This window comes from Hyperolius riggenbachi, chromosome 4 (genome assembly GCF_040937935.1).
Source record: "Hyperolius riggenbachi isolate aHypRig1 chromosome 4, aHypRig1.pri, whole genome shotgun sequence".
NCBI classification, from domain to species: Eukaryota; Metazoa; Chordata; class Amphibia; order Anura; family Hyperoliidae; genus Hyperolius; species Hyperolius riggenbachi.
Window position 1 is genome coordinate 146,825,316 of NC_090649.1, and position 25,752 is coordinate 146,851,067.

Genomic DNA, 25,752 nt, shown 5'->3' on the forward strand with positions numbered 1-25,752 from the left:
TACAATCTTTCCCAATAGTTGTCCTTTAAAAGTGTTATAATCCAGAACAGAGGAATTCAGCTATCCTTTTCTATTCTTGCACTGCAGAGATTTTGCATTCTTGCTGCTGCCTAGATTAGTGGACACTGGGTGCACAACTTTATAGCAGAAATCTCAAAGGCGCTAAAAATCTAATGACCCTAACATCGTCCTAGTCTAATAACCCTACCATAGTCTAGGGCAGTGATCTGCAAACGTGGCTCTCCAGCTGTTAAGGAACTACAAGTCCCACAATGCATTTGCCTTTATGAATCATGACTGTGGCTGTCAGACTCCTGCGATGCATTGTGGGATTTGTAGTTCCTTAACAGCTAGAGAGCCAAGTTTGCAGATTACTGGTCTAGGGAGAACTTGGGAGCCCATTAACCTACTAGGATGTTTATAGCATGAAGGAAGAAACCAGAGTGCCCAGAGATACCCACCGATAACCACAGTTAGAGCATACAATATACACTCAGATGGTATCCTGGCTGTAGATCAAACCTGAGACTCCAATGATGCTAGGCAAACATCCTAGCCACTTATCCACCTATATCCTTATTAGGAAAAAAAAAATACTTTGATAGACAAAAAGTGCATCTAGCCATTAATAAACAATTCTTTCTAGTCTAAACATAATGTAGTCTTTTTAGCAGAAATTTGAACACTGTTAATTTTCGAATATGTCCCATTCAATAAGCTTCCAGAGACAAAAGAAGAGCAGAAATGCATAACTACATAAGAAAACTTGCATGCATTCATGTTAATTAAAGGAAACCTAAACTGAGAGGGATATGGATTTTTCCTTTTAAAATAATACCAGTTGCCTGACTCTCCTGCTGATCCTATGTCTCTAACACTATTAGCCACAGCCCCTCAACAAACATTCAGATCAGGTGCTCTGACTGAAGTCAGACTGGATTAGCTGCATGCTTGTTTCAGGTGTGTGATTCAGCCACTGCTGCAACCAACCAAAGAGATCAGCAGGACTGCCAGGCAACTGGTATTGTTTAAAGGGAAACATCCATATCCCTCTCGGTTAAAGTTCCTTTTAAGGCACCGGAAATTTGGACGCAAGGCAAAGCTGAAAAACTGCTCGCCCTGCTCATAGTGAGCCCAAATTTCCAGAGCCCTTGTTGCTTGTCTCAAGCTTGTACGTGTAATGAACAGTAATAATGAGGTTGCTTTGAAATTCGAATTCTGCACTATGCAGATCACTTTTGTATACCTGATCAGTTTAATGCCGATTCCTAAAGAGAGCAACTTCTAAAAAACCCCATTGGGCACCAATGCAGCTATAGCATGTTAACTCACAGGCCAAAAAAATGAATTTGAGTTCCTGGCTAAGGGGCTCACACTCTCTCTCCCAGTGATGGTAATGATGGAGAAGGGATGGGTTTAGACATCAGCATGAATTCAGCCTAATGAGTATTCCTGTAAGCGGTGTGTAGATCTGGAATGCTAACGATGTACGGGAATGTGGTTGTCTCAGTGTAGCCCTGTTCTGATCCAGTAATGAGCAGCTATTGTAAACTAGTGCATGGTATGGTAACTGAAGTGTTTTTCACTGCTTTGAGCAGCAGAGTTTCCAAATGACATGTCTATGGATGACGGTTTTAGTCTGCTGTGTAATCCTGCCCAAGTGAGGCTTAGCTATCACCACATTAATGGAGGGAACCTTGGACAGCAGCTCAGTGATTGCTTCCAGATGAGACACACACGGAGAAAGTCTGTAGGATGTGTGCACTCTTGACCATCCGTTGCTGTGGTCACACGCCTGTAAATGTAATGGTACTACCCCAGCTACAGGCTTACAGGACACACAAGTGGTTATTTTCCTGACCAAAGCACATCTTTATATGGTGACATAACGTACCCTCTACAAGGTCACATTCCATACAAATGTGTATGTGACTTGTTTGTGTGTTGTCTGTTCCCAGTCTTAACATTTAAAGTTCTCCATTCTTTGAACCCTATTTTATGCGTCTTCAGTAGCGTTCAGTAGTGCGCACAAGGATACGTGTTGCCAGGGTGCAGTGGAGGTCGACTTAGAAGTCGGCTTCCACTACGAGAAGAGAAGTGAGCCGCAGCCGGGGGAACAGAGGATTGGTATGTCACAGCGTGGGAACAGGTCGGCTACAGGGGCTGGCAGAAGCCCCAGGTAAGTGAAACTCTTATTTTTTTTTTTTATTTTTTTTTTTATTTTTTTATGACCTTCCAGTTCTGCTTCAACTCCCCTCCCACACCTCCCATCACCCCGCCGATTGTGGTAGGAAAATATTTTCTTTCTACTACTTACAGGTCTGATATTTTAAAGGGACGCAGATGCAGTTATTCAATATTCAGTGTGTTGCCCGAACCTGATAAATATGGATAAGCAGGCAAATGTATGGCAAAAAAAAATGTATGGTAAAAGTATGACAGTATCCATGTACCTCTCAGTTCAGATGTCCTTTGTTAGCCAATAAATGTTATCACCCTAAATTAAAACTTATGCTATGCTTTAAAGTGGACCCGAACTCTTACACAGGACAGACAGAAAACCTAGACTAATGCACCCTGTATGTATTTGAAGTGTTTAGCTTGTCTAATTCACCCTCATCTGTCACTAATCACAAGTTGTCATTTGATCTCTCAACTGTCAGGTCAGGAATTTCCTCTGCTGATTTGCATGAGCTTAAACGAGAACGATTTTTTCTTTAACCACCTGAGCGGTTTGGACGAGCTCAGCTCATCCATGACCGCCGCGGTGGATTGCTCAGCCCCTGGTGGTTTTTTTTTTTTTTTAAACACGCAGCTAGCACTTTGCTGGCTGCGTGTTTCATTCGATCGCCGCTGTTCTCCGCCGATACCTGCCGCGAAAGAGGGCCCCCCTTCCCCAGACCCTCAGCGCAGCCTGGCCAATCACCGCCAGGCTGCGCTATGGGGTGGATCGGGACTCCCCCTGACGTCGATGACATCATTCCGATCGTCGCCATGGCGACGAGGGAAGCCCTAACAGAGCGGGATTTCCTGTTGGGTATGATCGCCGACGGCGATCGGAGGGGTGGGAGGGATGCCGCAGGGAGGGGGGAATCATGTAGCTAGCGTTAGGCTAGCTACATGATTAAAAAAAAATAGGTTAAAAAAACCCACCCGCAGCTGAGCGCCGCAAATCAAAATGCCAGGGTGGTTAAAGGTTATTATGCTGTTGCACATCTTTTAGAGCAGAGAGGAAATTCTTTAAAGCAGACCTAAACTTTTGCACAGCAGACAAGGAAACCTATAATTGCTGAGAAATTCACTTTGTGCAGAGAGATTAGCCTGTCTAATTACTCCTTATCAGCAATTGTAAATCAAGGCTGTCAGCTGTACTAATGGTGTGCAGAGGTTATGTGCTAATATGTAAACACTGAAGGTTAACCCTTTCTGTGCTCCCAAGAATTCTAGTAAGTAATAACTGCAGAATTGTAGGAATTCTGTAAGTTGTAAAGAAGAAACGTTATATTGCTAGGTTATTATGCTGTTGCTTATCTTTTAGAGCAGAGAGGAAGTTCTGAGTTTAGTTCCGCTGTAACTGAGGGATAACATGGTACATATATATGTATGAAATGAAATGGGTATGAAATAATCAATTATTCTTTACTAGTGATGTCGCGAACATAACATTTTCAGCAAATGTTCACGAACAGGCGAATCTGGCGAACTGCTATAGACTTCAATGAGCAGGCAAATTTTAAAACCTACAAAGACTGTTTCTGGACACAAAAGTTATGAAAAAGTTGTTTCAAGGGGTCTATGCCAAAAGTCTCACCAAAAAATATGGAGTCGACGCAAAGTCGGGTTTTAACCCCTAAAGGGTAGAAATCACATTATGCACAGCTCTGGGTGTCAGTGGGCTGTGGAGTGTCTCACACAGAGAATTGGGTGAAATAATAATGCACTGGAGTGGTTCTGTGCCTGCAACGTAATGAGGCAACAGCACAGTAGTGGGTGCACACAGCTCTGGGTGTCAGTGGGCTGTGGAGTCTCGCACACACACAAAAAAAAACACAGGAGACTAATGTGTTTGGGATGCTTTTACAGCAAGTGAGGAACAACACAGGCCTCGCTAATGCTTTCCCTACCTATCTGCAGCAAGTCTGACCCTGCTCTCACTAACAGTCAGCAGCCAGCAGAGAATTGATCCAATATGGCCACCGCAACTGCTTTTTGATATGGGGTGGGGTGGGGGGGGGGGTTGAGGAGGGGGTGCTAGCTGATTGGCTGCCATGTGTCTGCTGACTGTGAGGTAAGAGGTCAAAGTTTAGCTCAATGATAATGTATGTGGGGCGAATCGTACACACCAAATGTTCACTGTTTGCCACAAATGCGAACAGCAGATGTTCGCAGAATACTGCTTGCCGGCGAACAGTTCGGGCCATCTCTACTCTTTACTATAACAGAGTAAGCCTTACTTGACGTAGGTGTTTATAACAACATTCCCCATAACATTTTACAAAATGATTTAACGTTCTTCCTTTCCTTACTTCATACAATATGCTGCAAAAATCAACACCTATTTCACAAAGTACAAACTAACAAGTGGAGAGTAAAAACCTAATCAAGAAATAAAGAAGTGTAGATGTCTATTGTTTGCTACGCGTTTTATGCTGAAAGTGACCAGGAAATCTGTAGAACTTGTCTTTTCTCATTTTTTTAAAGTAGACCTGAACTCTTGCACAAGACAGACGGAAAACCTAGAGACATGCACCCTGTATGTCTTTAGATAGTTTAGCCTGTTTAATTCTCCCTCATTTGTGTCTTATCGCAAGTTGTAATTTGATCTCCCCCTGTGTCACATGACTGCCTATGGCAGATAAGTTCATTTGAAAGCACAGGCTGTTAACAATATGTCTGCTTCCATAAATCAGGTAGATTACGTAGAAGTAGAAACAGTGCAGATTTTACGATTTGTATCAGCTGTAAAACATTTTTTTTTTTGTTTAAAGGTTATAATGCTGTTGCGTATCTTTAGAGCAGAGAGGAAGTTCTGAGTTCAGGTCTGCTTTAAGACATGTAATGCAGGATTCATAGTTTGATTTATCTCTAAACTTTTATTGTGTTTTTTGTTTTCTACAGACACAACTAAACTACTTTGGAAATTATGTCCCTGATGCATGGACACCTGAAACTGGTTGCACAGCCTGCAATTTCGACACAATTGATTTGTCAACGATTGATGTAAGTATGGTCTATTCATCATCATTCTTATTTTTTATCATCATTCTTCTCTACCTCATCAGTAATTATGTATCTGGAACCATCATTTGATATGACCCAATATCGCCCAACATCATCCATTCATCAATCCATCCATAAACAATCTTCTTTAAAAAGTAAAAAAAAAATAAAAAATGTAGTACTTTATCGTAATGGCAATTAAATTTTTTTGCATAGATTGCATTGAATTACAGAAGGAAAGGAAAATAGAGCTTTGGCTGATGACTTAGGCCCTGTTCACATTTGCGTTTCTGTAAAGAACGGACCGGAAGACCGGAACGGATCCGGATCGGAAGCGTACGGTTCCGATCTGGATCCGGTCCGTTTGCATACGTATTGATATGGCTGCAATCCGGATCCGTTTGGTAAAAGAGATACAAACTATATAAATATTGTTGGGGTCTGGAAAGTCAACAGAAGGTGCACATGTAGAATCAGGTCCTCCGCTGTGTAGGGCCTCACCTCCACGTCCGACATATACTGCCAAACAGCCCCAGCACAAGTCACTGCTGCTCCACTCCAGAAATGCTGGGCCCATGTGTCCCCATCCAAAATGGCCACTAGAAAACGCATAGGAAGTGGGGTAGAACGTCAGGTTTTTATAGCCAGTGTGTTCTGTGCTTAACGTTTCCCATTGGTTTCTATGCACGGATGGTGCAGTCAGGCTCCGGTCTGGGTGCGTCGGCCGGATGATCCGGACCCAAAAATAGAGCATGTTGGAAAAGTGTCCGGAGTCAGGATCCGATCGGCTCCGGTCCGTACAGAACGGACGCGTGTGAACGGCCGCATAGACTTTGCATTGCTATGCGGAACGTTCGTTCCGTTTGTACAGTATACGGTCCGGATCCGATAAGGCGAATCCGGACAGCGAACGCTAATGTGAACCGGGCCTTAGGAGATAAGAGTGGTGATTGTAATGGTCAATTTTGATTTTGTGATTTTTCACAATTACAATTCTGACTGTAATTAGATTGTGTGGGTAATCTTGATTTGGGATAGTTTTCACAAGTTATGCAAAATTAGGCTTACAGAATCCACTCTATTGCATTTTCACCTGTCTTGAGAAAGTATGTTCGTGTTAGGCATGCAACTTCTCCAACATGTCACATTTTGGCACAGATGGGACTATATGCAAAAATATGTGGCAGGCAAAAACACATTTTCACCAAATGCAATGAAGAACGGGCTTAGGAAGACACGTTTTCAAGAGTTCTCAATTTCATGAAAATGGATATCTTGTGAAAATCCATTATATTTTCACAAAATTTGGCATTGTTATTCTGAATACATGGAATTAATTTTACAATGGTGCATTGTACCTGCAAATTTCGCAAACAAATTACCACGATGCGAAATTCGAGCTCTTATAGAAGAGACGTTTAGTAGGTGAGTTTGACGAGGAGTGGTTTAAGAGCCTGAGGCATCACACTTTGTTTTTTTCCCATCAATGGGATTCTTCACATTTAATATGATTTTCCATTCATGGGAAAAAAATATTTTTAGAGCTCTTCTGGTCTCACTTCTGTGCAACCATAGCAACAGAATTCTGATTCAGGCACCGTCTACTTATCTTCATGCACAGAGCAGGAAGGAACCTTTAAAACTTTGTATTACTTTTTTCGAGGTGTTTTGTAGATGAAACAAGACTTAAGAGAAAGGTTGATTAGCTCAGGACCAATGTCTCTTAGGAATACCCATCCTGGAGGCCTTTGTTTTGCATCCAACTTAATAAAATGCCAGAGATCTGTGTCCAGGTGTCCGTGTGCCATCGTACTGTGGGTAGGGTTGTGGCAGTGCACGCCCAATCAAGACCATGTCCATGCGCATGTGCAGTATGGTAGAAAGGGAATGGGAGGCAGAGGGGCACAACCCAGTGCCCGTTAATGTGAAACGGGCCTACTGGCTAGTATGTATTTTCTGGGATCTGTCTGAATTACTGAGAATAATGCCTGTAGAACATCCATCAGATATCCATGTATTTCAGTGGTCAGGTTGCAAAACTCGGCTTTACCTGCGGAAGTTAAAACCTGAAAGCGGGGTTACACGTGAAATTGTGAGAATGCAAAAAAAAGGTGTCAAAGTTTGTTATATTTTTCATAAGCCTTTTAAATCCAAATAAAGAAAAATAACAAATGTAAACCCAAGTAAAGACTGATGGAAGTGAGATCCTTGCCATGCCAGCATATTGCATGACTGTTCTCTTTTCAAAACTACAGCTCATAACCTAGTTTCAGATTCCTGCAGAGGAAGTGATGCAGATTTTTATTGTATGATCTGTGAAATAATAATGGAATAACATTATTTTCTTGAATGTAACAGGGAAAAACGCCATCTTCCAGTATTTTTATTGACTGTCCAAACCACAAACCTCCAGCTAAAAATTCACCATGTAAAACTTTGAATGAGCAGTAAATGAACTCCGGCATGGAAATTTGTCTCTATTTTGTCGCGAACAACATATAAAGCTGGTAGGACAGTTTCTAATGTGGAAATCTATGATGTGCTGGAAATAAAGCTGACAGATGTTCCAATTTTATCCTCCTGTACACTGTTTTTTGGGATTTTGCAAATATGCAATTGGAAATGCACCTTGTGTTTCTATATTGTTTTTGGATTTACCAGGTTCATTTCCCAGTTTCCTGTGATGGTTGAAGAAGACATTAAATGTCTGATTTTATTGCAGCGCTTTAGTCACTGTTGGTCTTTTGGATTGACATAAGTCATACATGTAAATTTAGATTACTAAAAACAGAAGTGCATAATGAAAACCAGGGTGATCCTAAACTATCTACATCCCTTCTGGCACAGGACCCATGTTTTAGAGCATGATCATTGTATTTGTGTTTACACATTAGTGTGTCACATTTGAAAAGTGTTTCCAGACTGGAAAACCAAAGAGAAAACCACTGTATTCAAATGTCGTGATTTGCTTTGGATGGCTGACAAATAGAAGCTGGTAATTTGTTAAAAAGGCTTAGAAAAGACATTTCCAAACACTCAAAAATACATCAAGGACCGCCTTAAAGGATTCTGATATAAACATAAGTGAGGCTTTCAGCTCGGTATAAATAAGCAATGCATAGGATGTTTGCAGAAAGGGATAAAAGTTTCTCCAGCCAGGATTATAAAATCATCATTCAAATCATAAATAGCAACCATTTGTTTATGGAGGCTGGGGGGAGGGAGGTTTATTTTAATTAAACAAACAAAGCCTTTACTAAACTCATTAGGACATACAGCAGTGCCTTCTTAAAACAGCAGATATTTACAATTTTCATTCCATTACAAATAACAAGACATTTTAAAGCATATCTGAAATCCATATGGTAAAAAACAACTAGATGCTTCCTTCTGTAAAGGAACACTTAAGGACAGTCCAGAGGTTTCCCCAATCTTGTTACACGCTCTCCACTCCAGCGCTGGTTCCCTCTAAACATATTTAACAATATTGTTTGAATATGTTGCTTGTGGCAGTGTTTCACTATATCTGCAATCACTGCGCCTGCACAAGTCCTGACTCCTGGCTGTGCAATGATGCTCATGCACAGCTTTTTCCTCCATGCATTTTGGGGCTTTGTGCTTCTGTGCAGGCACATCCAGGACTTCTGTGCAGGCAAGCGCAGTGCAGCTATGCTCGTACATGCAGGGGAGCATGGCAGTAAAGAAGAGGATCCCTGTCAAGGAAGCCTCTACCTTCTGAGGTAAGTGTTTAGTTTTTGTTTAGTTTTTTGTTTTGTTTTTTAATATGACTTCCTATTTGCTTTAAGAACAGTGGGTGAGTTTTGTTGTTTTTTGCAAGGTTCCGGCCTGTAATTTCTTCATTGGGTCTTAAAATCAATTAGGAGATTTCATCTGTAGAGCTTAATACACCAAACTTTAAAGGGATACTGTAGGGGGGTCGGGGGAAAATGAGCTGAACTTACCCGGGGCTTCTAATGGTCCCCCGCAGACATCCTGTGCCTGCGCAGCCACTCACCGATGCTCCAGCCCCGCCTCCAGTTCACTTCTGGAATTTCTGACTTTAAAGTCAGAAAACCACTGCGCCTGCACGCCCGTGTCCTCGCTCCCGCTGATGTCACCAGGAGTGTACTGCGCAGACACAGACCATACTGGGCCTGCGCTGTGCGCTCTTGATGACATCAGCGGGATCGAGGACACGGCAACGCAGGCGCAGTGGTTTTCAGACTTTAAAGTCTGAAATTCCAGAAGTGAACCGAAGGTGGGGCCGGAGCATCGGTGAGTGGTTGCGCCAACACAGGATGTCTGCAGGGGACCGTTAGAAGCCCCGGGTAAGTTCAACTCATTTTCCCCTGACCCCCCTACAGTATCCCTTTAAGCTTCTACTCATTAACCGTGGTCTCCTCTAAGGCTCCTTTCACATCTAACAACGCTTGCAGGAGCCGTTCTCCTGCACGTGTTTTACTAGCCTGCGGCGGTCGTCGGGAATCTGCGATGCGGCGGTAGTAATTAACCCAATGGGAAAACCCTGATTCCTGACGATAAAATACTCCCAGGTGCGTCGTACCGCAACGCATCGAAAAGCAGCGTCGGGTGTGAAAAGTAAAATGAAGGTCTATGGACTTTCCTTTTACCTTGGTTAACGCAAAGTACAGACTTTGCGTTAAAACGCTGAAAAAGGTCTTTGGTGTGAAAGAGCCCTAAGCAAATGAGGATCTTAAAATTAGGTCAACTGTTTCCTGAGTATCCTATAAAATAAACCTTGTGTCCCTGCGTCCTCTCTTGTCTCTGTGTCCATGCGCTTGCACTACTGCGCATGTGTGGCATGCAGGCCGACATTGGAGAGCAGGACGATGGGTGCAAGGGAGCACAGGCGCGCGCAGTGGGGAGCATGTGTGTCGGGGAGCACGGCTTGCATGCTGGGCAAAATGGTGTGGTCGCGGCTGAGCCCTAGTGGCAGTTTTAAACGGGCAGGCTTAATGCCTAGTGTCTATATAAGAGAAAAAATGCTAAAAAGATTTAAAAACCCTTTCACTTAATTTCACTTAAAGGACACACGAGGTGACATAATGAGATTGACATGTGTATGTACAGTGCCAAGCACACAAATAACTATGCTGTGTTCCTTTTTTTCTTTCTCTGCCTGAAAGAGCTAAAAATCAGGTATGTAAGTGACAGTTTTTGTCTGGGTCGGGACCGGGTCAATCCCTCCCTGATAAGGAATTGCAGCCATAAAACACTTTCCTGGCAGCAAATGACTTCTGAGAGCAGGAAAGAGATAAAAAGCATCAATAATTCGTGGATTTTAGCTGTGGCATACTGCAATGCATGTGTCATTGAACAGAGACAATGAAACAGTAAAAACTTAAAAAGGAGATTTAAAAATAAAATAAAACTGTTGGATATATAAAAAAGTCATTTTTAGGAGGAGGATAGATAATATTGTTTCTTATACATTTATTTTCACCTCGTTTAAAGGACAACTAAAATGAAAGGGATATGGAGGCTGCCATATTTGTATCCTCTTAAGCAATACTAGTTGCCTGGCTATCCTGCTGATCCTCTGCCTCTAATACTGTTAGCCATAGATACTGAATAGGCAAGTAGCACATCAGGTGTTTCTGACATTCTGAGATCTGACAAGATTAGCCACATGCTTGTTTCCGGTGTAATTCAGACACCCCTACAGCCAAACAGACCAGCAGGGCTGCCAGGCAACTGGTATTGTTTAACAGGAAATAAATATGGCAGCCTCCATATTCTTCTCACTTCAGTTGTTCTTTAAGGAAACTGGTGAAGTTGAGGTTTTGAGGCAATATTGAGAAAATCAAGAATACTTTCACTGAAAACTGCTTGTAAGCAGGTCAGAGATGAGGTAAAATCCTCATATGACTACAAGAAGGTTTGGCAATATGAAAGTGTTGCTAGCACAAACATAACCAACATGGAACAGTAATGAGCTGGAAGCTTTTCCTATGTCCTCATCACTAAAGTCAACATTTAAGCATGCAAAATGGCATCTAGACAAGTCAGATGTCTTCTGGAAAAAGTATGGTGGAGCGATTAAGTAGAAACCGAATTTAGCCACAATTTCAAAGAAAAAACTTGATGAAAAAAATCTCATTGACCACTGTTTAAAATGGAGTACCAGGCCTGAAATAACGCTCTATTTGGTAGAGCTCTGGTTGGTCTGTTCTGTTTGAAATGGGTGGTTCTGGAAGACCATTGGCTTCCTTATATTTGTAGTTGTGTGTGGCATGTGGAGGTTTTTGTAGATGGGAAATTTGGAGTTTTGTGGTAGCCAGTTTCCAAGCAATATTGTACTGATGGAGGGAAGAATGAAATCCACTATCAACAATTTGTTGTATGCCAAAGTTAAATAATTGACAATGACCGAGCACTTGACTGTCTCTCAGAGGGGTTCACAATCTAATCCCTACCATAGTCATATATAGAATTGATCATACCAAGTAGTTACAAGTACGTAGCTAATAGGAATCGAAATTGAAAAATTAGATTGGGCTGCCCACGACCCGAAACCCGAAAGAAGGAAGCAATTTAGTGACGTGGGATGCAAATGGAGCGCATCATCTAAGGCAGACACATTGGGTAAGTGAACCCCCCCCCCCCCCCACACACACACACACACACACACACACACACACCGGGCCGAGGGTAGCCCAATCACATTTAAATGTTGATTCTGTAGCTACTCAGTATGATCAACCTTAGTCCTATGTCTGTATGTGTTGTGTTGTGTATGTATTGTAGTATAGGGCCAATTTAGGGGGAAGCCAATTCACTTATTTGTATGTTTTTTGGAAGTGGGAGTCTGGGAGAAAACTAGAGTGCATGGAGGAAACTCTTCCAGACACGGAGAGAACATCCTGCAAGGACCACTCCTTGCAGATTCAAACTGGGGATCCATCATTGCAAGGCAAGTGTGCTAACCACTACGCCACCGTGCTGGTTCAGACCATTATATGATTCAACTTATCACTTCAATATGATGTAACTTATTGGTTTAGGGAATTTTTCTCAGATACACAATACTCATACTGTTCTGGTAATTGTTGGGCATATATAGGGTGAGGTTAGTGTTAGGAGTAGGTGGGGGGAGGTTAGTGTTAGGCATATGTAAATGAAAGTTTAGTGTTAGTAGTAGATGGGGGAGATTAGTGTTAGGCGTATATATAGGGGGGAGATTAGTGTTACAAGTGGGGGGGGGGGGTGCTTAGGGTAAGCATATATGGGGGAAGTGTTAGGCATAGGATACAGAGGGGCAAAGTAGAATATCAGTATAATTACCGATATTCTACTATAGGGAATAGTAGCATATCAGCAAAGTTACAGATATTTTGCTTCTTTTCCTGGCGCACATTTTACTAGATGCAATTATAGAGGCTACATTTGGGGACAGTAGAATATTGGTATTATCGATATTCTACAACATTTACTGATGCACATTTTACTACCCGCTAAATGAAAATAACTTTTATCTGGCACCCTTTTTACCAGGTGCTATTTTTATATGTATGCATTTACCCTGATTACTGCTCTGAAGCGCTGCTGGCCCCTCTACTTAAAGCAGCCCTGCATAGTTGTATCTGATATTAAAATGTGATCTCAAGGCTGAAGTGTAGGGGTCCACTCCTCCTTGGAAAGTGATTGTGAATTATATTGTTTCATTTAAGTGCAATTATGTATAAGTTGCAACTGAATAGGGATGGTTAATGAGATGCAAATAATTTCAAGTTCATGGAGCATTATGCAAATGTTGTATGCAAATCTATGCTGCTTGATAATGAACCAATGGCATCCTGCTGAAGTAAAGTTTAATTGGTCCATTTTCAAGCTGCATACATTTGCATGCAGAATTTGCATAATCCTGCTTCAACTCAAAATTATTTGTATTTCATTAACCATCTCTAGCACGGAAGTGGAATAAACCTTTAAACAGACAGTACATTCACAAGGTAACATAATATCTTTGCATAAGAAAAGACCTGCAAGGAAGAGTGGCAAAAGTCCCTACAAGAACTGAAAGACAATAAATATATAAAAGGTGTTTACAAGCAGCAGTGTCTTTCAAAGGGAGTGTTACTAAATACCGACTTTCTAAGGTGTCCAGACTTTTGCATACGTCACAATTATTGTTTGGATTGTTCTAAAGTTCATAAAATAAAAGGAACGCTGTCGCTGCATCAACTTCAGCAACATTTGAAAACACTTTTTTTTTTTTTTTTCTTTTTTTACTTTGAATTGTCTTGTGCGGTAATTGGATGCATTTTAAATGTGTATTCCCTTGCAGATTATTATATTGTACTAGCAGGATATTTGTCATACTTTTACTTTGTTAGAAAAAGTATAGCTTGGCTTTACAATAGAATTTCACAGAAAGTCTTTAAATCCTAATACCGTTTGTAGAGGGTTGCGACTGTTAGGGCTGGAACCCACAGGAGCGCTTTTAGCAGCGTTTTGGCAGCACTGCGATACGCTAGCAGTTTGCCAAAACGCTGTGCTAATGTTAATGGATGGGGCAACTTCCACAGGAGCGTTTGCGTTTCTCAGAAACGCAAACGCAGGACCTGCAGCATTTTGGGAGCGTTAGCGCTTCAATGTAAAGTATTGAAACGCTAGTGGAAACGCTCAGCAAAACCTAAACTGAGCGGTTCTGCTAGCGTTTTGCGGTGCAGCGCAATGTAACAAAATGAAAAATTATTCACACGACCAATCAGGATAAAACCGCAAACCGCAAAACGCTACGCACCCGCTGGGCAAAAAAATACAATGTTGCAAAACGCGACCGCAAACGCGCATGAATCCGCTTGCAAACCGCTGTTACAAATTGCTAGCGGTTGCGTTTAGCGTTTGCGGTTTGCAGTGGGTTCCAGGCCTTACCGTATAAGAATAATTAGGAATGGCCTTGATTTAAATTTGCTATCATTTTACATAAAGTGATTTTCCAGAAACCGAGCTTGGCTTGTTGTACAGATTTTACAGAAGGGTCTAATTTCATTACTCCAAAGGGAAAGCAATGCACTTGGAGGAAGCGGGCCATTAAAAGCAAGCATACTTTTGCATCTGGTGTATCTCAGGTGGACAATTGTTTTTAAACAAACAATTTGAAATGAAGAATTAATCAGATTAAATAGCATTAAACTGAATATTACTTTGAGGATTGTAATTTGATAATCGCTGAAACGAAAAACAAAAAGTGTGCCTTAGCTGTAGTGTTAAGGACACAAGGGGTATAGGGAGATGGCAGCTGTCAAGTGTTTTTTATGTGCTGTGTAGTCTGTCGCCAACAGCCCTGCAGCTGCGTACATATACTAGCACAGTGAGTAAAAATGGGTGCTCAATAACTGTAGAAGAATATCGGTAACTTTACTGACATTCCATTTTGCAAACAGATATTTTACGATGTCCTAACATAACCCTATTCTCACAAGGAACCCACCATCTTGATGTCTAACATTAACCGATACCCCCTGATGATGCCTAACATGAAGGTCCTCCCCAGGTAGTGCCTAACACTAAGGGCCTCCCCAGATAGTGCCTAACAAGAAAAATAAAATTCCCCTGATGGGCACCTAACCTTAAGCCCCCATGCCTAACCCTAAATACCACTGGTGTCTCCCCCCTGCTGGGCACCACCATAGATTACCATGTAACACTCGGCTATGACTGGAAATTTGTAGCCAGTTATAGCCAAATTTTACATGGGCACCTATGGTTACTCCCAAAGTGAACGGCGTGTGTTGCACCCAAATTTATGTGACCAATGCAGCCTATGTGTAATGCTACCTTAGGGTGATGCTGTGTGTGTGAGTGCACGTGTGTTGCACTTTTAAGAGACAAGTTACAGAATGTTAAAGCATAACAGAAAGGTAAAAAAAAAAAGTGTTTCACTTACCTGGGGCTTCTTCCACTATCCTCCTTTCTCCCACCGTCAGCTACATTTGGTTCGGTCGAAGCGGCAACTGCGCCTGTGTGTCCCAGGCCACGCATAGCTTTCTTAGTGTTCCCGCACACTATAGCATCCAACGCTATTGGTGCAGGATGCTTTTGCGGGCTGGGACGCGACAAAAGGTACGTATGGCTCAGGGCGCTCAGGCGCAGTTGCCGTCGATTTACAAGTCGACGGTATGACCGAACCGAGAGTAGCTCGTGGCGAGACAATGGAGGATTGTGGAGGACCGGAGCGGGACAGGAAGGCTGCAAGGGGCTAGCAGAAGCCCCAGGTAAGTGAAATCTTTTTTTTTTTTTCTTTTTTCTTTTTTCTTTCTTTTACCTTTCAGTTCCGCTTGAAACAAACCTCAGTCATATATTTTTACGTGAGTGAAGTGTGTGTGTGTCATTGTTGCATGCCCCTCCCCCCAAAATAAATATATACTATATAGTTTTTTTTCTTAAAAAAAATAATCTGTGGCTTGCGTATAGTTGCAGTACTTGGGAAAGGTTAATCCTGGGGGAATTGTGGATGGTGAGAAGAACCACTAAATATCAGAACAAGCAAAAATATAAAATAGTCTGTGACCCAATCTTGTAAAGAAACCCCATCTACTGTATATAGGGCAGTATAATCATGTTTTATTCCAACTGTCCAATTTTTACTACTAGTTATTTTGTAATTGTATTAGTGAAACAAACCACAAACGCATGTGGTCTTGGGTGCAGCACCATATATATATAATATATCCTGATTTTTTATTGCACAATAAATAACATGCATATGCTGAGATGATTTAGATTTATTTTTGTCCATAGTTGACATAAGGGGGAAGGGGATTATCGTGGCATGACCCTTCAAATACTTCCTGCTATCTTCTATTAGCTCAGGGCTGGAATGTATTTGGGAGCTGCCACAGCCACTTTAGTGGTGCTGTGCTGCACCCAAGACCACATGCTTTTGTGGTTGTTTGTTTCACAAATACAATTACAAAATAACTAGTAGTAGTGAAATCTGGACAGTTGAAATAAAACATGATTATACTGGCCTATATACAGTAGATGGGGTTTCTTTACAAGATTGGGTCACAGACTATTTTATATTTTTGCTTGTTCTGATATTTAGTGGTTCTTCTCACCATCCACAATTCACCCAGGATTAACCTTTCCCAAGCACTGCAACTATACGCAAGCCACAGATGTTTTGTTTTTTTTTATTAAAAGAATCTATATAGTATTGTCTAAACATTCCTCTGACCTGTAAGGCGAGATTAAGCATTTCAATATTAAGCTGGTTTAAAGTTAAACACAGAGAAATTATCTGGTGGTTATTTTAAACATGTTCTATTTTTCTATTGGAAACAAAATAATCTCCGTGAATATAACTATTCTGTTGGAAATACTTTAACCTAAACAGTTCACCGTTACTAACATAAACTGTAAGTGTAAGAACTACCATCTGGTTTTCTCATAAGTCTGACATGAAGATGTAGCAAGCTGGACTGTTCCATTATTCATGTTTTCACAATATGCATTCAATGAACCAATGGGTACAGCTTGAGCACGGTGACAAAGCATCTTTGTCTCAATGGTTATTTACTTTGGCCAATATCTTAAGAGCTCATTTAACATTTATTTGAATAATACATCGTTCGTGTGAACTCTAAAATCAGACGTGATCCCATAAGTTGTGTTCTCTTTGAGGAGTCTTTTAAAAGTCTTTCCAATTCTGTCATTTTCCATTTAGCTAATGTCAATATTATAGAATGAATGCATATTGTAAACACGGGTCAGAATAACAGAAAAAAGAGGGTTAAGAATGGGGGGCTAAGTTTAGCGTTTTCTTCTAACTAAGAGGGTCATTAGATGATGTTATAACATTGTTATAGTCAGGCTATGGATGTACATAGCAACCAGCTAATGAGGTGGGAGGTTTTCATAGACCATTCTCACTCAGACCCTGTCTGGCTGTACTTTTAAGTTTATTTCTGCGACTGGCATCTTAAAGCATACCTGAACTGATATATAACATAAGATAAACATGGTTACAGGCCTATTTAGTTTGCCTCTGTTCACTTTTTTTCATTGCAATGGTTAATAGACCCATGCTTCATGCGTACAAATAAGTGGGTGGAACTGCATTGGCAGCTCTCAAAAAAAAATGTAGAAACAACATATTTATCTTGTGCAAACCATCCTGATAACAAGAGCATGCTCAAAAGCTAATTATTGATATTTTTTTTTGGGGGGGGGGGGGAGGACTGAATGAACCACATTTTTGTCACCCTGACATGGCTGCTGTGCACAGTTCACGGTTAAAACTCCTTAGTTCTATACTTCATTACTATTACACATTTGACACAATTAATTTGAATGCACATCTGAATGAATGGAGTAACTGAAATTGTTCAGCTTGTATGGATTGGAAATTTTAGTGGGTTGACGGTCATTAGACACTGTATTGTTTACATTTTTAATATACACACTCAGTAGGGAGTCAGAGCCTGTTCTGTGATGGACAGTTCAATCCAGCGTCAGCAGAGGGTTGGACCCACTTAATTCATTCAATGGACTTGCTAGTGCTAGTTCCTCAAATTCCTTGCCAATTCAGATGCAAATCCCAATTTTGAGAGAATAAAATTATTTCTGAACTAGATACTATAAATGTTATTTAAATGCAGTTTTATTTTGGTTTTAAACAGTAACGTAAGTGATTTTATTTCTTTTCTTTTTACAGGACTATCCCATGGTAACAGTTGGAATTTTTATTGAACAGCCTACTCCTTTCCTGCCAGAGTTCTTCAACAGAATATTAGCCCTCGACTATCCCACAGAAAAGTTATCAATCTTCATTCATAACAGTGTAAGTTTTGCAATATGTATCTTCTTTTCCATATTTTCTTAGTCACGTTGTCTTAAGTGTGGCAGTAGCTGTTTATTGGCTCCTGGTCTAGCTGAATTTACAAGCTTCGAGAACTGTGAAGTTTCCATAAAACCGGCTTATGGTTCATAGTAGACTTGAGAGGTCATAAAATCCATTGTATTTTGGAAGTATGTATGCTGGCAGGTCATTAAGCAGATTTATTTTGATGGCTTGTTTCATTGATCCGAACTTATAACTCACAGCTGTCAGTTTTAAAGCATATTTCTGTAGAATAGCCTAATCTACTTACTTAGCCGAAAATGGATGTGTTTATTTGATGAACCACAAGAGGTTAATCTTTGCCGTTTTATTATAAACCGCGCATTAGAAAGCTGCTTATGTGGAAGCTGAGAAAGTGTATGGTGTATACTTTGTATGAATAGTCTATAAACTAAAGCTTCCCCACCGGATCCCCGTCTTTTGCTCACCACATTGTCAAGACAAGAGAAATAACATTTATATTGCACTTTTCTCCTGGTGGACTCAAAGCACTTGAGCTGCAGCCACTAGAGCATGCTCAGTGGGCAGTTGCAGTGTTTGGGAGTCTAGCCCAAGAACTCCTTGGGCCAGGGTCACACTTGGCAGAATCGCATGAGTTTTCCAATGTGTTCTATGGGGAAACTGATGCGATTCTGCTAAATGTGACCATGACCTTACTGAATAAGAAGAGATGAGATTTGAACCCAGATTGCCTATGTCAGAAGCAGAGCTCTTAAACCATTACACTATCCAGCCCCACATGTCAAGACTGTGTCCACCCCACACAGTTTTTGGTGGACACTAGGTATGGATTGTGACTAGTGATTTTATTTATTACTAGTGACTTAGCCCGTTAAAAAACTGGCTAGATCTGTCGCTAACAGCGCCGCGCCAGACGCACTCGCCTGCCGCGCCAGACGCACTCGCCTGCCGCGCCAGACGCACGCGCCTGCCACGCCAGACGCACGCGCCTGCCGCGCCCGCCCGCCCCTTCTGGCCCCGTCCTCCTCCGCCTCTTCACAGTGTCTCTGTGTCTGTCCCTGCACATGTGCAGTGCAAAAAAGCACTGACACAAGGACGGACGCAGGAACATTAGGATTTTATTATATAGGATATATATATGGACATTTTTCCTACAATTCCTGATCTTTTTACTGTGTCAGAGTCTGAAAGAATAGTTTCATCCTACTGCTATACAGTATTCTTAATAGTGTAAAATTAAAAATCAAGCACGTCGAAGCTTATGGTGTATCATGTCTTTTAGTAATTTTGCTATTCAGTATAATGGCAATAATCTAAGAAAGTTAGTGAACCTGCTTACCTGCATTAACTTGCAAGCACAGTGCATTATTTTAGTTAATTAACTAAATCTGACATGTTGCACATATTTTGGATATGGACAATTCCGAGTTAGTGGGTGGAAATCTGTTGAGAAAAAGGCACAGCATTGGTACTGATTGAATCCATCCTCTTGGAGAGGGCCTAGATTGCCGAAGTGCAGACAAAAATTGGATCCATTGGAGCTCACAATGGGAATATTTTGTAACAGACGAGCTTGGCTGAGTGTGAGGAGAGAAATGAGCCAATGTTCTGTTAAAACTTGGTGTATTGTTTTGTGTTAAAATACGGTTTAAAAAAATAGTTAGATCTTCACTTGCTAATAATTGACAAAATAAAGAGGAAAATAAAACTTTCTTATGAATATTCTTATTAATCTTAAACCTCATAAAAGGTAAAGAAAAATGCCACACAGCCCCACTTTCCCCCCTAACAAAAATATACAATAATTGTATTATGAAGGCAGAGGGGTAACTACAAATCATGGGGCTTTAATGGAGTCCCTAGTGTTCACACCCTTTGCTTACCCCAGTGACCATCGCAGCCTGGGGGCCCATTTTGCAAGAGTTACAAAACAATTGTGGATGTTGTAATCCTCACACTCATAACAAGTATATGGACAAAAACACCTGATCTGAAGGATGGAGCCCTTAATGAGGAGTGAAGTAGCAGTTGGGCACCCCTTACAGCTCTGCAGTTGCCAGGGCTGCTCCCCTGTTGTCACATCCCCTGTATGAAGGATTTGGAACACTTGCTGGAAATACAGTATCACATGTTGCTTTCACTATTACATGGTGAGATTCAAGGCCCCCCACTCCCATTTTTCTGTGCTTCTGAAGGATCATGTACTGATTTTAATAGTCCTGTCTGAGAGATCATTTATTTAGCATCACCTAATAAGAGGAAGTCAATACAGGCAAAAACAAGCTCTGCATAGGTCCAGAAAAACATGTACGTGTAGTAGTGTGGCTAGCTACAAGCTGACCTAACGCAAATAAAAGTTGAAAAGATACCTGAAGTGACATAAGACATGATAAGATAGACATGTGTATGTACACTGCCAAGCACACTAATAACTATGCTGTGTTCCTTTTTGTTTCTTTCTCTGCCTGAAAGAGTTAAATATCAGGTATATAAAGCTGGCCACTAACGATCCAATTTCTAGCGAAAAATCGTTCGAGCGATCAGAAATTCTAATCGGACGAAAATCGTTCACTACACCATCAACTAACCAATCATTGCTTCCTATCTATCATGACCACCAAGAAAATCCAAATTTTTGTTAGACGAAAATTCATTCGGGCAACATTTTTTTCACTCGTTCATAATCGATTGTGTCCACCAATGGAGATTATTTACAACCAATCCAATCAGAATTTCTGATCGCTTGAACGATTTTTCGCTAGAAATTGGACCGTTAGTGGCCAGCTTAAGTGGCTGACTCGGTCCTGACTCGGACAGGAAGTGACTACAGTGTGACCCTCACTGATATGAAATTCCAACTACAAAACATTTTCCTAGCAGAAAATGGCTTCTGAGAACAGGAAAGAGATAAAAAAGGTCAATAGTTCATAGTTTTTAGCTCTGGCATAGTTCAATGAATGTGTCATTGAGCAAAAACAATAAAACAGTTGAAACTTAAAAAGTAGATTTAGTCATTTTTCTGGAGATGGAAGATAGATACAATTGTTTATTTCATTAGTTTATTTTCGCTTTGGGTGTCCTTTAAGGGCTCGTTCCCACTGTTGCGACGCGATTTCGGCCGCATTCCGACGCTTGTAAAAACGCATGCGGATGCGTTTCCACATGCGTTTTTACCCGCGATTTCGCGTGCGATTTCGCATGGCAGGGTGCCATGCGAAATTAACCATGACACTGCCAGGGCAAAATAAAATTGAAAAAGGTGCGAAATCGCACGCAAAATCGCGGGTAAAAACGCATGTAACAAACGCATGCGTTTTTACTATTAAATACATTAGCGGCGATTCGCATGCATTCCACTCGCAGGCAAATTCGTTGGCTCTTTTGTGCGTTTTTTTACCGCTGAAAAAAACGCACATCACCAACGCTACAGTGGAAACAGGCCCACCCACTTGCATACCATGTGCGAATCTGCATGCGTTGGACGCATGCAGATTCGCGATAGTGGAAACGAGCCCTAAAGGATACCCAAACTGACATATGACATGATGAGATAGACATGTGTATGTACAGTGCCTAGCACACAAATAACTATGCTGTGTTCCTTTTTTCTTTATCTGCCTGAAAGAGTTAAATATCAGGTATGCAAGTGACTGACTAAGTCCTGACTCAGACAGGAAGGGACTACAGTGCGACACTCACTGATAAGAAAATTACACTATAAAACACTTTCCTAGCAGAAAATGGCTTCTGCGAGCAATAAATAGGTAAAAAAGGGGAATTCCTTATCAGTGAGGTTCACCCTGTAGGCACTTCCTGTCTGAGTCAGGACTGAGTCAGCCACTTGCATACCTGCTATTTAACTCTTTCAGGCAGAGAAAGAAAAAAAGGAACACAGCATAGTTATTTGTGTGCTAGGCACTGTACATACACATGTCTATCTCATCATGTCACATGTCAGTTCGGGTATCCTTTAAACTAAACTGATTGCGAACTGACTGCCATGATATACTGATCTTGTCACTGTGGGCTGCTTAATTGTACAGTTTGTGGTGTATATTTTATGAATAGTCATAAAGTTGATGATTACTGTTTCACAGTAAGAATTATCCGGTATGCATTTTTACATGTGATGAGCTATTTTACGAATAATGGATAGGTTTTATTACAAGGCAGGAATTGATTGCACAAAAGGAGTAGAGAAGTATCCTAAAATCAGCCATAGAAAATTACCATACTAAATCTCTAAACCGTAATTTGCAAAATCCACATGAAATTTGATAGTTTCAAATTCTAAAAGCAATCCTTAATGGCTATATTGCCGCTGACCAGAATTTAGCAAAATGCACCATTTACATCATATGTAGTTATTAATCAGTGCCCCGTCTAATCAAGAAGCAGCCTAATGGTTATGTTAATGATGTAAGACGTGGTTAAGAGTTTGATTAGTAACAAGATGCATAAAATTTGCTATTTTTTTCCCTCTGCTTGCCTAAATGTTTGTTAGTAGAAAATTGAAGCAATTTAAAGTCTTTCATTTAATGCTGGAATCATGGACTAGTAAAATAAGTTGTGTATTAACGGTATTTGAAGTATTTTATAGGTATGCATCTGCATTATAATTTTCCAAAACCAGCAACATCTCCTGTTAAGAGAATCCCCTGCTATTTTACTGCACAGTAAACGGACAGTTAGACCCTTTACTCCTGAACATCAGACAGACAGACAGACACAGACCATTTATATTGCGCTTTTCTCCTGGGGGACTAAAAGAGCCAGAGCTGCAGCCACTAGGACGTGCTCTATAGATAACAGCATTAGGCCAGAAACCCACTGGGAGCACTTTGTAAGCGTGAGTGATTTGAAAAAGCTCTTACTAATGCAATGCTATGGGGTATTTTTATAAAATCACATCACTCAAGTGGGATCACACCCATAGCATTATATTAGCTAGAGCTTTTCAAATCACAAAGCGCTCAGAAAAGCTCTCCTAGTGGGTTTCTAGCCTTAAGGAGTCTTGCCCAAGGTCTCCTCACTGAATAGGTGCTGCCTTACTGAACAGGAAGAGCTGAGATTTGAACCCTGTTCTCCTGTGTTGGAGTAAGAGCCCTTAAAGGGAACCTAAACTGAGAGGGATATACAGGATCTTCTCAAAAAATTAGCATATTGTGATAAACTTCATTATTTTCTGTAATGTACTGATAAACATTAGACTTTTATGTATTTTAGATTCAAATACACACATCTGAAGTAGTTCAAGCCTTTTATTGTTTTAATATTGATGATTTTGGCATACAGCTCATGAAAACCCAAATTTCCTATCTCAAAAAATTAGCATATTTCATCTAACCAATAAAAGAGAAGTGTTTTTAAAACAGAAAAAAAAGTTAACTTTCAAATAATTATGTTCAGTTATGCGCTTAATACTTGGTCGGGAATCCTTTAGCAGAAATGACTGCTTCAATGCGGCGTGGCATGGCGGCAATCAGCCTGTGGCACTGCTCAGGTGTTATGGAGGCCCAGGATGCTTCAATAGCAGCCTTAAGCTCATCCAGAGTGTTGGGTCTTGCGTCTCTCAACTTTCTCTTCACAATATCCCACACTCACAGATTCTCTATGGGGTTCAGGTCAGGAGAGTTGGCAGGCCAATTGAGCACAGTAATACCATGGTCAGTAAACCATTTACTAGTGGTTTTGGCACTGTGAGCAGGTGCCAGGTCGTGCTGAAAAATGAAATCTTCATCTCCATAAAGCTTTTCAGCAGATGGAAGCATGAAGTGCTCCAAAATCTCCTAATAGCTAGCTGCATTGACCCTGCCCTTGATAAAACACAGTGGACTAACACCAGCAGCTGACATAGCACCCCAGACCATCACTGACTGTGGGTACTTGACACTGGACTTCAGGCATTTTGGCATTTCCCTCTCCCCAGTCTTCCTCCAGACTCTGGCACCTCGATTTCCGAATGACATGCAAAAGTTGCCTTCATCTGAAAAAAGTACTTTGGACCACTGAGCAACAGTCCAGTGCTGCTTCTCTGTAGCCCAGGTCAGGCGCTTCTGCCGCTGTTTCTGGTTCAAAAGTGGGTTCATGCTTCCATCTGCTGAAAAGCTTTATGGAGATGAAGATTTCATTTTTCAGCACGACCTGGCACCTGCTCACAGTGCCAAAACCACTGGTAAATGGTTTATTGACCATGGTATTACTGTGCTCAATTGGCCTGCCAACTCTCCTGACCTGAACCCCATAGAGAATCTGTGGGATATTGTGAAGAGAAAGTTGAGAGACGCAAGACCCAACACTCTGGATGAGCTTAAGGCCGCTTTTGAAGCATCCTGGGCCTCCATAACACCTGAGCAGTGCCACAGGCTGATTGCCTCCATGCCACGCCGCATTGAAGCAGTCATTTCTGCAAAAGGATTCCCGACCAAGTATTGAGTGCATAACTGAACATAATTATTTGAAGGTTGCCTTTTTTTGTTTTAAAAACACATTTCTTTTATTGGTCGGATGAAATATGCTAATTTTTTGAGATAGGAAATTTGGGTTTTCATGAGCTGTATGCCAAAATCATCAATATTAAAACAATAAATGGCTTGAACTACTTCAGTTGTGTGTATTTAAATCTAAAATATATGAAAGTCTAATGTTTATCAGTACATTACAGAAAATAATGAACTTTATCACAATATGCAAATTTTTTGAGAAGATCCTGTACATCTTTCCTTTTAAACAATACTAGTTGCCTGGCAGCCCTGCTGATCTCTTTAGCTGCAGTAGTGGCTGAATCACATACCGGAAACAAGCATGCAGCTAATCCAGTCTGATTTCAGTCAGAGCACCTGATCTGCATGCTTGTTGGGAGGCTGTGACTAAAAGTATTAGAGACACAGGCTCAGCAGGAGAGTCAGGAAACTGGTATTATTTTGAAAAGGAAAAATCCATATCCTTCTCAGTTTAGGTTCCCTTTAACCAGTGCACTCCAGCCACTGTCAAACCTGTAATTGCATCTTCCTCTCTTCTGAACACTGGTGGGTCCATGGAGTCAGCTGGACTTATTGTTATGGAAGTCATGGAATTTCCCTCTCACCACTTGGCTGCATTATTCATTGGGAGTTGTGCCAGTGTAGGGAATGGGCATTTTCCAATGGGGACAGTGGGGGTGGGCATTCAGTTAGATTTTCATCTGCCTTTAAGAAGTTATCAGGCTAATATGAACAAAATAAGGGCTACTTACCTGGGGCTTCCTCCTGCCCCAAGCTCCCAGCATGTCCCTCACCGCAGCTCCCTTCCGGTCCCCGGCGATGACGTCAGGCTCACCTCCAGGTCGGCCTGTACTGCGCCTGTGCGAGCGGCGCTGTCAATCACCGCAACGTGGACCAGAGTGGACTGCGCAGGCGTAGTTCTGGTCCATGTGTCGGTGATTGACAGCGCCGCTCGCGCAGGCGCAGTACAGGCCGACCTGGTGCAAATGATGGGGGATTGATGTCATAACTCCACCCCTTATGTACATGGGATCTAATCAAGCCAGGCAGAAAGATATCTTAAAGAAGAATTATAGCAAACAGACAGGATAAGACAGACTGCAGTGGTTTTATGCTGTCTGTCCTCTGTCTTACACACTGTGAAAAGAGAAGTAACTTGATCCAGGCAGGCAGAGAGCAGGTGAGGGAGGGGCGGGGAGGGAACCAGGCTGGAGAGTG

The 25,752-nt window shown here is 41.4% G+C and overlaps 1 protein-coding gene across 4 annotated transcripts in view; it reads left to right on the plus strand.

The window, feature by feature from the left end:
• The window catches only part of PLOD2 (procollagen-lysine,2-oxoglutarate 5-dioxygenase 2), a 178,863-nt gene that overhangs the window by 121,965 nt on the left and 31,146 nt on the right, over window positions 1-25,752 (plus strand). For all 4 annotated transcript variants that reach the window (XM_068280760.1, XM_068280761.1, XM_068280763.1 and 1 more), the window contains exons 8-9: window positions 5,119-5,220; window positions 17,906-18,031. In XM_068280760.1, the coding sequence (XP_068136861.1) occupies window positions 5,119-5,220; window positions 17,906-18,031 (228 nt within the window). The remainder of the gene's footprint in view (window positions 1-5,118; window positions 5,221-17,905; window positions 18,032-25,752) is intronic.